At 49.4% G+C, this 12,254-nt stretch overlaps 1 protein-coding gene across 1 annotated transcript; it reads right to left on the minus strand.

Annotated features, from left to right (window-relative positions):
• Window positions 1-235: 235 nt before the first annotated feature.
• On the minus strand, window positions 236-5,626 carry LOC136532551 (squamosa promoter-binding-like protein 15). The gene is given in 14 exon segments (XM_066525135.1): window positions 236-1,246; window positions 1,248-1,268; window positions 1,350-1,970; window positions 2,060-2,204; window positions 2,287-2,422; window positions 2,514-2,631; window positions 2,722-2,829; window positions 2,930-3,004; window positions 3,109-3,699; window positions 3,701-3,969; window positions 4,057-4,250; window positions 4,469-4,932; window positions 4,934-5,206; window positions 5,302-5,626. Coding segments are annotated over 13 exon segments (3,363 nt in total). The 5' UTR covers window positions 5,144-5,206; window positions 5,302-5,626; the 3' UTR covers window positions 236-835.
• Window positions 5,627-12,254: the final 6,628 nt, after the last annotated feature.

Below are 12,254 nucleotides of genomic sequence, written 5' to 3' on the forward strand. Positions count from 1 at the left end.
GAATTCAGGCACAAATTTGATTCAGAAGGGAGTGTGATTGAACAAGATAATGATAGCATCCAGCAGGTATAAAGAAAACAATGGTGAAAGTACTGTTGGCTAATTGGGTGTGAGATGGCTGAAAAAGCACAGCTTATAAGCCAAACAAGCAAACGAACAGGGTGATTGTAGGAACGTGTAACTAAGCTTCTTCAGAATGGGAACTTATGGTGGATGACCAAAAAAAACAAAAAGATCCAAGTACACTCCAGATCTGCCTCATTCTATGTAGCTACAAGTCAAAATGATCGATACAGACATATGCAAGCCTCTTTTCATTTACCCCTGCTACTATCTAAAGTCGATATAGGATACATTCATGCTAGAGTACTGTATTTAATACACAAAAAATAAAAAATGTGAAACAGTGAGCAAGATAAATTAAACACCATCTTGTGATACATTTGAACCAAAAGACTCTGCGCTTACACCAGCAAAAAAGGAAATCAAGGTTACTTACTCATTATCACCGAACTGTGATTACATCCATCTTGTGGATTACATCTCACCTTGTGGGAGCGGCAGTTGTTACATCCCTTTCCATGAGATGTGCCAACTCTGCTCAAGCTCCACCTTTGGCACCAGGTATTGCCATTTTTTTTCCTTTAACTTCCCTGTAGTGCATCCAACATCTCCAGCACCTCACCTATTAACACTTATGTTGTACCACTCAACCATGGATGGAAGAGTTTCGAGGAAGCTTAAAACAATCTCCATACCCTCCAAGGCTCCAAAATAGCTCCACACCAACTGCATGTTAACTTAATAATACGGCAAGGCTCAGGTGTCCCCATGATTATATTGTACCATAATCCAGCCTCTCCCACTTGAAGGATTTACCAGAATTAATCCGCAGCAAAGCTCGCATGAATACACAGACACAGACGCAGACTGCTGCTATAGCCAGCATTGAATGGATATAAGGCCGAGCAAGCAATCCCCTTGACCGGACAGGCGGCCTTAGCACACCAGACTCCAAAATGGCACACTGGGAGCAAGATCTTATTTGCAACGCCTGAACCCCAGATTTTTTATGGTCACCAACATTCCCTAACTGATCCATACGAATTTCATTGCCATTAACCGTTATAGTAACCTGGTTGTTCTTCATGTCCACCAGCTTTTGTGCTACAAGCTCATTATAAGAATTATGATTCCTCAACTTGGCATATGTTTCAGGAGATTGGCCATCTTCATCTAGAACTGACCTGCCAACATGTCAAACCAATCTGCAGTGATTTATGCAAAATTAGGAGTATTGATGTGAAATAACTCAAAGCTAAACAGAAATTGAATTTTACCGAGCATACCTGTTGAGGATCATCTGTCAAGGCGTCAACAATATCCTCTGCATTCTCAATGGATGCAGCAAGATGCAACGGAGTTAAACCACCAGGGCCAGGCAAATTTGGAAGGAAGGGGTAAACCTTGGAATTATCAGGGCAAATTACAACGAACTGTACAAGCAAATGCACCATGCTCCTACTCTTTCTTTTTACTGCTTTGTTCAGAAGATGAATCTCAGCCAGCATCTCCATAGTTTCCTTTGATAGTTCCTCGCTGACCAAGCTTCTCTTAGCAAGAATATCCAGAAGTGTTCTAGTAAGAGAGCACCAGTCACGCTCACTAGAGAACAGTAAAAGATATTTGAACCGCGCGGTTGAAAACTGAATCAAATCCAAATCAGACATATCAGATCTAGTGGACAGTGTACAGGCAGAAGCCTTCTGAAAAAGCCAGCCGAGTTCATTAAGGAAGTGCAGAACTTGAACCCTTGTCTTTGACTGCCGAGAGTCATGAATCTGACCATCAGAAGGAACATCAAGAACCTGTGAATCCTCAAGCTCAACTTCTAGATTTCTCAACTCCTGGCAAACACTTGAACTTGCCACAATCACAGGGAAGCTGTTACCCCTGAACCTGTTTTCCACCTGTAAATATCAAAAGTTACAGTGTTAATCATCTTACCAAAGCAAACAGCTAGGTTTCATAAAAGCATAGCATTTTAAATTTTACAAACCTCAATAAAGCAGCGTCCAAGAATAAGATCTGGTTGTCCTGGCAAGTCAAAGGTCTCAACACCTGAATCATCATATATGGTACCTGGATATGCTGAGCACAGAACTTCTTTGGATATGTACTTCCCTATACTTGAACAATGGATCCTGCATTGTCCAAAGTTCACAAGAAACCGTTAAGGTGATGAAATCATTGGCATTCCAACAATAGTTACAACTCAAAACTTACTGTGTGCCAGGAATAGATAGATTGCGGCCTTTAAGAATGAGGGAAGTCTTCCGCCCACCAACAACAGCAATTGGTGACACAAAGGTCAATTCAGGGGTATTCCATGTTCTCCACGATTTCGATAAACGGGTCATTCCTGAAATAAGAGAGAGCAAAAATCAAGCTCCACAATGAGCTGGGGCACAAAAAATATATATATGGTGCACAATTGACTAATTTGCACATACCCGCTTTATACGATACCAACTGGGAGTCGGTTCGAACTAAAAACCTTCCTTTCCTCCAGAAATCCATATCAGAACTTTGAACTAGTGAGTTTACTCTCTGGAGGAGATTTTCTTCAAGCTGCATTTACGTCACAGCAATTTCAAAATGAGATATAGCAATTGTAGTTGAGTAATAATCTCATAACGTCCAATTGGGTATCAGACTTACCTCATCCCATGCAATAGCCGGCATTGATAGGTACATGGATAGTACAATGCAACCAGGTCGAATGTATCCCTCCATTTCAGTAGGGCTGTGTTTGAGCCAATTTACTATCTGCTCAAGATAAGAAAGGGGTACATTTAAATCACAGTCATAGGAAAAAGAGGTAAAACATGTTGCAATGTATCTTGCTAGAATAAGCAAATGATCATACATCGTCACGAAGGTTCCCAGGTATTGTGCTAGGTTCCTTGCCAAACAGCTTGAAAATAATCCTACCAGTCCGATCCTGTAAAATGGCAAATCAAGATAATTTAGGTGCATGCTTAATATGGTAACAGGTCTTGGAAAGGTTGTGAAAAAATAAAATTGCGAGCTTCACATAAAGACTACCTGTCCATCTGAGTTCGAGGTTGAAGGTGAATGGTCTGAACAAGATGTTGAAGCATAGCAGGACTGGTAACCAGGATTTGGTGGTGATCCATTCTCGATGGGGCGCTCTGAATCCTTGAATAGATCAAGTGGTGGTGCACACCATGCCTGGCTTGTGCTAACTTCACCCATTGTAGCATCTTCCCCATAATCTGTAATATGAGGGTGCCGAACCTCTTCATCAACCGAATGTATGGGGAAAAACTTGCGGGTTATAGGCGGAGAGGAAGAAGGAGATCTCTCATCCAGAGGATTACTACTCTCAGAAGATAAGTACTTATTCACTGAGTCCATCTTAGGTGGAATATCCTCCTCAGTGCTGCCAAACAGCTGCAGTGACAAGTATGGTCTGGTTTCTTGTTCTGTCTGCTTGTATATATGAGGTCGGCTTTCGTGTGTGCTGTTGCTTCTCATGAAACCAGCAGCAGGAAAATCTCGGGTTGATTTATCATGTGAATTTACAACAATTGCTGGCTCTGTTGAATGGCTCTTGCTCTTGTTATTACCACTGCTGTCACTGCTCCCTTGGGACTGGGATGTATTTGTCTCAGGGTGTTGAAGTTGCAAGGCCAGTTGAAAAAACTCCTAGCAAGTCCATGGTTGATGGCACAGTTTGCTTGTCGATTCCGTTGGTAGTCTTCTCCACAGAATCCTGCCGTTGCTCTTGTTGCACTTGTGAAGCATTCAAATCAACAACTTCTGATGGAGGAGACTTTGCCGCAGGGGTCGTGTTGTTCAATGAATTTATTTTGCTTATAATTTCAACCAGATTCTGTTTATCTGGTATGGGAGGGATGCTAGGCACTTTACCAACGTTAGAACCTGTCATACAGAACAATTGTGCAATACTGGTTAAAATCACAAAGTCCTCAAATAATATATTGAGTATGGAGTGTTAGTAGTTAGTACCTTGCAAGCGTGCAATCACTGTAATTAGATTGACAATATCTTGTGTCCTATTTGCTGCATTTTCTTGGTTTCCAGGTAACAGCAACTGCGAAGCAACATCTGTTGGCTGGGTTTTTCTTCTCCGACGGTTGTGACCAGCAAGCCTACGCCTGCAGCTCCTCTTACCCTCATCAAACTCCGCGAGTGGGTGAAATCTAAACGATTGACCAGAAGAACCAACTTATTAGTAACTAAAACTCCCACAGCCAACACCAACACCGGCCGAAACCGCACCATGAATCCATGATAGGGAAACATCTTTCTGGCCCAGCAAGCACACACGCCATATGAACCGATCAAATCACAAAAATTAGACTCCTAGCAGTAGCATCACAACAACAAATCTCAGTTTCCTGCAGTTACTGTCATTTACCTACTACACTGCTGGCAGAAGCGCTGGGCCTGGTTGGCGACGACCGCCTTGGTGGTCTTGCTGTGGGTCTCGCAGACCTTGTGCCTCCGGTGGTAATCCTTGGCGCTGGTCAGATCCGCTCGGCAGTCATCCACCTGGCACATCGGGTAGCTCGCGCCTCCGTTGCCAGCCCCACCGCCGCCCGATCCTCCCCCAGCGCTCCCCGGCGATCCGGACCGCACGCGCTTGCTCGGCCTATCAACCGGCTCCTGCCCCGCCGCGGCCGAAGCAGGAGGCGGGGATGGCGACGACGACGCCGCGGGAGCCGTCGGGCTGGCGTCCATCGGGGTCGTGGCGTCCTCCCGCAGGCCGAGCTGGAGGTTCAGCGCGCCGCTACCCCCGGTCCCCTGGCGCTGCGCCTCAGCCGCCTTGGCTGCCGGCTGGGGCTGGCCACCGGCTAGGCGGAGCGCATCGGAGGACGGCCTAGGCAGTGAGCGCGCGGCTGTCCCAGTCCCACAGCCTGGGATTCCAGTTCCCTGCGGCGGCCTCCGCGGGCGCCACGGCGGCGGCGCCGGCGGGCCACGGGTGGCCGCGCTTCTTCGCGGCGGCGGCGGCGGCGGCGGCGTGGGGAGGCATCGGCTGGATCGGGTGGAGGAAGAGCGGAGGGGCCACCTGCGGCCCCACCTCCCTCTGCATCGCTCCTCAAGGTCTCCGGGTCTCCCAACTCAGCCGTAGCCACCGATCCACCACTAGACGGATCTGCAGATGAGGTCAAACTGATCAGCGGCGCAGTAGGAGATACGAGAGGCGCCGGGGTGAGACGAGCAGCTGCGGAGAAAGATTCCAGTTACTACCTCTCACGCAAGTCTTCGGCGCCAAGTCGCAGTCCTCCGAAAATAGGGCGAGAGCAGAAAATATCCCTTCCCTGCCCAGCTGAGTAGTGCGGAAATCGAGCGCGGAGGTTAGGGGTGAAGTGGAGAGGAGGAAGAGGAATGGGCTGCCCGCCCTGATGGCGTGGTTGCGGCGCTGGAAGGAAGGCGTGTGAGAGGGAGAGAGGGAGAGGCCGCGGGGAATCGAGCGGAGAGAAGGCAGCAGCGGCAGCGCAAAGCGGGCGGGGAAGAGGACCTCCCGCGTGGGTAGCGTCCTGGCGTGGCAACAGGGGGCGGGTGGCGTGCGCCGTGTGCGTGGACGGACGGATGGCAGGTGCGCGTAATTAGCGACCGTGCGCGGGGCGGGATGGGGACGGCGTGGTGGATGGTGGTGCCGCCGGCCCCACCCCACGCCGGGGACGGACGGGGAGGCCGGGGACGGCCGTACGGGGGCGGGTGGTGGGGGCGGGCAGGCCGCCGCGAGAGCGATCGCGCATTCGCGCGTCGCGGGCACCGGGCACCGGGCACGCGTACCCGTGGTACGAGCCCACCACCACCACTCGTGCTCGTACCGCTGCCCCCCGCAGCGTGCAGCTCCCCTGGCCTGACACCCCAGCGGTGGCGATGCGTGCGCGAATGCTTTGCTTTGCTCTTTTTTACCGTACGGCCTGGCCTGGCCTGGGCGTGTGGGCTGCTGCCGCGTCAAAAGCTGCGTTCGGCTGGTGTGAAAACCAGCCGAATTTCACTGTTCTCGGATAAAAAACACGTTCAGGCTCTCACAACGACGGTGCCCTCTGCGTGTCTGCCACGTGCAGTTGTTGTACTTGGTACGTGTACTGTAATCCATATTTACCACATGCCCTTTCTTTTTTTACTCCTATTATATTATTATACCTCCGCGACGTTTTGGATCATCAGCAGAGGAGTTGAAATATGCACCCAACGTTGCGAAGAAGTTACTATACATTCCTAATTCCTTGAGAAGTAGTAATTACTCCATCAGTATAAAAATATACAATTATCACATATCTAGAAGGAAAAAATGTGCACACAACCAAAAAAAAAGTATACCTCTATTGTGTTTATTCTTCACGTGTGATGGTTGAACAAAAGCAGATAGTTACACCTATAAATTCTATTTATTGCCTCAAACATCTATATAGCACATCTTGTTTTAGGATTTCGTACCTACTCATAAACCAAAATTGAATTCTTTTTTGAATAATGTTATAATTGTATTCTTCTCGAGACACGAAGCGAACATTCGATACATATGCCTTGACTTCACTGCTACTAAAGGATGTGTGGAAGACATATGTTCCCAAACTCCTAGTGCGAAGGGGCTACAATGTACCACATTCGGTGAATCTAGCTATGGAGCCTTACCATGGCTTCATCCCCACTACGGACTTGTATGACAGCCATGTTCATAAACCTCTTGTATGAATAATGTGAAAGGGATAAAGGGTTGTCCGTGAGCGCATAAATAAGCTTAAGTTTTTTTTGGATCTGCAGGTAACCCGCAAAAAATATAGCCTATTTTGTGGGTTTGTGAACAACCACCTTGCATCCCTAAAAAATGATCAAAAGGGAGGTATACCCTTTTCGACAAAAAATGAAGGATGGAAGTGTTGAGCTTCGATAGTGTCGGTGTTTCGAACAAACACCGGCTAGTAAATTTATAATTGTTGCACGTTAGGCCTAGATGGTGCACTAAATGACATAAGGTTTATACTGGTTCGGGCTGAATGTCCCTACGTCCAGTCTGCTGCTGCTCGTGTTATCAGTACCGAAAAAGGTTCGCAGTAGGGGGTACAAACGATCGAGAGAGGGAAAGGTCCCAAGTCTCTGATGAAATGGTCGAAAGGACGCCAAGAGCTCGGTCGCTGCTTGGCTGTGTGTGTGTGATGTGTCAAACTGATCTCCCTTTCGTGGGGTGTCCTGCCCTCCCTTTTATAGACCAAGGAGGGAGAAGGGGTTACAGATGAGACAGAGGAAAAAACCAAAGGCAGAGAAAGTCCTTCGAGGGCGTCGGATCTTCCTTTTCCCTTGAGCCTGCCCTGCTGACATGGCAGACCACGCTAGGGATAGCATGTTCCGCCGATCCTGATAGGGTCGGGCTCTGACTTTGTTTCAGCGAGTGGTCATGTCCCATCCTCCCCCGGCGGACGGTGTGGTGCGGTGCGTCAGGGCACCGAGCCATGACTCTACGGGGAGTAGACGGGGAAATGACTATACGCCTGTCACTGTAGCTGATGCGAGTTCTTCCTTGGATTGTAGCGGTTGTCGTATGCATGTGTAAGCATCCACGCCCGAGGGCTGATGGTGGCGCCTACAACACTGTGGGACAAAAGTCGGCGCCTACAACACTATTCGAGCACTGTTAGGTTGGAAAGGGCTTAAAGCGCCCGTCTCGTCGTATCCTAATGGTACCTTCCTACAGACATGCAAGGCATGGTCCTTAGTACTGCGGTTGACTCGAATGTCTTGTCATACCCTATGCTTGTCAGCATAAAGGAGCAGGGTGTAATCATCGGGCGAGGCGGAGCCAGCCCTCAGTCATCGGGCGAGGCGGAGCCCACCCTCGGACGTCGAGCGGGGCGAAACCAGCCCTCAGACGTCGAGCGAGGTGGAGCCGGCCCTCAGCTGCCGGGCGAGGCGGAGCCTGCCCTCAGCCGTCGAGCGAGGCGAAGCCCACCTTCGGACATCGGGCGGGGCGGAACCAGCCCTCAGACATTGGGTGGGACGGAGCCAGCCCTCAGCCATTGGGCAGAGCGGAGCCTGTCCTCAGAGGTCGAGTGAGGCGGAGCCCACCCTCGGACATCAGGCGAGGCGGAGTCTAGCCCTCGGGGGTCGGGCGAGGCAGAACCAGTCTTCCATCGTTCGAGCAAGAAGCGTAGTAGCGTTCTTATCTAATCGAAAGCATCAACACTCGATGGTTATTAGTTCCACCTCATGGGTACCCTGGTATTAGATTCCCGACAGTAGCCCCCGAGCCCTCGGGTGATTCGGATAAAATCACCCATGGGGTATTTTGACTTGCTAGAGGGTGCGCGTGAGCGCACCCGGTGGGTGTAGCCCCCGAGCCCCCGGATGATTCGGATAGAATCACTTGAGGGGTAATTTTAGACTCTTTGTGGGTAAGGCTGTGAGATTCGATTTTTGTCAACTAGATAGTTTTAAGGGAACCCTGGTATCCTGTTCGTAGGGATTTCGTCTAGGGTCAGCTTGGCTGGGACTCGATTGTGAATTGAGGCTCCCCTGATGCTCGTGTACCTGAGTCCTGGTTGCTTATGGGCCCATCCCTCGTTGGGGCTACTGTCGAGACTATTGGGCTGGCCCTTGGACTCCTAGGCCTAGGCGGGCTGGAGAAGAAGCTTTTTGACTCGTATCCCCTCTGTGGGAAAAGAGTTCGGTCCGCTCGGGAAGGCGAACCGTTCGGTGCAATTCTGGTGGGAAAAGATAGGGATCACGGGCGCATATCCCGTGACATGACATGGTGGTGTGTCATGGCAGGCTCAGAGATCGAGGCAGACGACTGCCCTTCTCACATCCGTCGCCCCTATAAAACCATGGGGTTTGCCCCTAGGGTTTCGTACTTCGCCTCCTTGCCTTCTCATCTACAGTCTCTACCACCAATCGCCTGAGCCTCCTGCACCCATATTGCTGTCGTCGTCCAGCTCGCATCCGTATCATGGCCGCCGTCAAGCTCATGTCCACCCCCTTTCTCGTTGTTTTAATGGAGCCGTGGTGCAGATCCAACATTACCCCTTAGCGCTTGGAGGGCCTTGTCCGCTGTGGCCTCCTTCACTCGTTGTCCGCCGTCGAGGAGTGGCGGCTGCCTGGTGATGAGGACAAGCCATCACCACCCGAAGGGTATGTCGTGTCCTTTGCTCTCTTCCACGAGCGGGGATTCGTCGTACCTACTCATAAGTTCCTTCGGGGGCTGCTGGAGTACTACCAGGTGGAGCTGCAACACCTTAATACCAATGGGATCTAGCATATATTGCGGTGTTCATCACCCTATGTGAGGGATTCCTAGGGATTAGTCCCCACTTTGATCTGTGGCGGTATTTCTTTGCCGTCAACCTGTCGAAGAAGCGGGTCGGGAAGCAGGAGCTGAGCGTGCTGATGGGATGTGTCAACATTCACTTGCGCAACAACCAGGCTGAAAGCATCTAGGCCCCTAGTTGGATTTCGGTGATTAATGTCAATACAAGATTACTATGACTAACGTGTGTTTTGCAGAGGCAATTAAGTTAGGTCATGGTAATGGAGATCGATTGGGCAATCGAGGTTGTCATGCCCCTACAATGGAAATCGTTTCGGTTTTCAAAGGATGGACGACAAGGTTAAGGATAACTAGTTCTAAGTGTCGATTGGAGTTGGAGAGACACTTAGAGTAGTTTAGGACTTTGTTTTTCCTTTGGCCGTACTATGAAGGGGGGTATGAACGGGTAGCTTGACCTAGTTGAGTCTAGTGAGTTAGGTGTGGTGCACACTTGTTAAAACTAGCTCTAGGTAGCTCCTATGAATGCCTAAGATCCTTTGGAGCAAACTTCATTCACATATGTTCGAGAGTTGAAAGTGAATGGAGGGTCAAACACTGACCGGACGCTGGCTCCGGTGCGACCGGACGCTGGCCGCAGGGTCCGGTTAGTTTGTTTGACTGAGGTGGTTAAGTCTGCTGTGACCGGACGCTGGAGGGTCGTGTGACCGGACGCTGAGAGCTAGCGTCCGGTCGACTCCAGTAAGGGTCCAGACTTGGAAAAGTGTGACCGGACGCGTCCGGTCAGTGCGACCGGACCCTGAGGGTTCAGCGTCCGGTCGAGTCCAGTAAGGTTCCAGTAAGGGTTTTATGCGACCGGACGCGTCCGGTCAGTGCTGACCGGACCCTGCCAGCGTCCGGTCGACTCTTTAAATACTGGTTCGCGGGTAGAACTGACCGGAGCGTCCGGTCATCACGACCGGAGCGTCCGGTCATCCCGCAGAAGCTCATAACGGATAGTTTTTCAGGCTGCCTTATAAATAGAAGCTCCACTCGTGAGTGGAGCAACTTTTGCTCATTCCAACAGCTGAGAAACACGTTTGTGAGTGCCAAGAAGAGCAAGTTCCTAGTGAGGTGTTTGTGATTTGAGAATCCAAGAGAGTAGCCTCACTAGCAAATCAAGAGTAGCAAAGTGTGCATCCATCGTCTCATTAGGCTTCGCGTGGTCAAGTGAGAGTTCGTGCTTGTTACTCTTGGTGATCGCCATCACCTAGACGGCTTGGTGGTGATTGGGAGTTTGGTGTTCACCCGGCGGAGCTTGTGGGTGACCCAACTCAAAGTTGTGAGCGGCTTTGGGTGATTCGCCGCGACGGAGTGTCGAAGAATCAACCCGTAAAGAGCACTTGATCCTTGCGCGGATCAAGGGGGAGCTACACCCTTGCGCGGGTGCTCCAACGAGGACTAGTGGAGAGTGGCGACTCTTCGATACCTCGGCAAAACATCGCCGCGTTCCTTTCTCTCCCTATTTACTTTGAGCACTTACTTTGAGTATTTACTTTAAGCAATTCAATACTTGTTTTACATCCATAGAATTGCTTGCTTGAGTAAGGTTGGAACATAGGTGATGAGTTCGTTGTGCATTAGTTTGATAGAAACACTTTTCTAGGCACAAGGGGTTAATTGGGCTATCCGTAGGATTTGTTTATTGCAAGAGAATTTCGAATTAGCCCAATTCACCCCCCCTCTTGGGCATCTTGATCCTTTCAATTGGTATCAAAGCCTCGTGCTCACGTTTTTAAGCTTAATCGCTTAGAGCAAGATGTCTCACGGGGATGGACCTCCTCCTATCTTTGAGGGAGATGATTTTCCATATTGGAAAATTCACATGGAGGCATACTTAGAAGCTCTAGATATTGGAATTCTTAGAGCCGCCTCCCAAGGGTTCCCCGCACCTAGGAATGCCGCACAACTTCAAGGCGATGAAGTAAATTATGAAAAATGGAATGCAAAGGCTCGCAACACCATTTTTAGAGGCCTTTGCAAAGAGGTGTTCAATCGTGTAAGGAACCACAAAGACGCCCATGCACTATGGTCGGACGTTTGTGCGCTCCATGAGGGAACCAAGAGTGAGCGTGAGGAACGCTATCATCTTGTGATTAAAAAGCTAAATTCTTTTGAGATGTTTCCCAAAGAAAGTGCTAATGAGATGTATTCTCGATTAAATGTTCTTGTAGAGGAAGTCAATGGGCTTGGACTTACTCAAATGTCACCATCCGACGTTGTGAGAAGAATCTTGAGTGTCCTCCCCATTGACAAATATGGGCACATTGTGACCGTGCTACATCAAGGTGATCTTTCCACCGCTACACCGACACAAATCTTGGGAAAGATCAATGCTCATGAGATGTACATGCACATCACACCACAAGACGGCTCATCCTCTACAAAGAAGAAAGAGAAGGACTTAGCATTCAAAGCTAGCCAAGACAAGGGCAAAGCAAAACTTGAGTATGAGAGCTCAAGTGATGAAGATGACGAAGAAAGTCTTGCCCTCATGGTGAAAAAGACCACCAAGATGCTAAAAAGGCTAAATAAGAGTGGCATCAAGTTTGATGGCAAGAAGAAGAAGTTCTTCACAAGCTCAAGAAGAAAGCCAATCTCCGAGATGGATTGCTACAATTGTGGCGAACTTGGCCATCTAGCTCATCAATGCACAAAGCCCAAGAAAGACAAGTTCAAGAACAAGGGCAAGAAAGATGATTCAAGTGATGAAGATGAAAAGAAGAAGAACAAGCCATACAAGAAGAGAGATGGCAAAAAGAGGGACTTCTACAAGAAGAAGAAGAGTGGCAAGGCCTACATTGTCGGTGATTGGCTCACGGACATTGATTCATCAAGTGGATCATCCGATGATGAGAGTGACGATGAAAAGGTGGCCGCCATTGCTATT

This window comes from Miscanthus floridulus, unplaced genomic scaffold (assembly GCF_019320115.1).
Source record: "Miscanthus floridulus cultivar M001 unplaced genomic scaffold, ASM1932011v1 fs_656_1_2, whole genome shotgun sequence".
Classification (NCBI taxonomy): Eukaryota; Viridiplantae; Streptophyta; class Magnoliopsida; order Poales; family Poaceae; genus Miscanthus; species Miscanthus floridulus.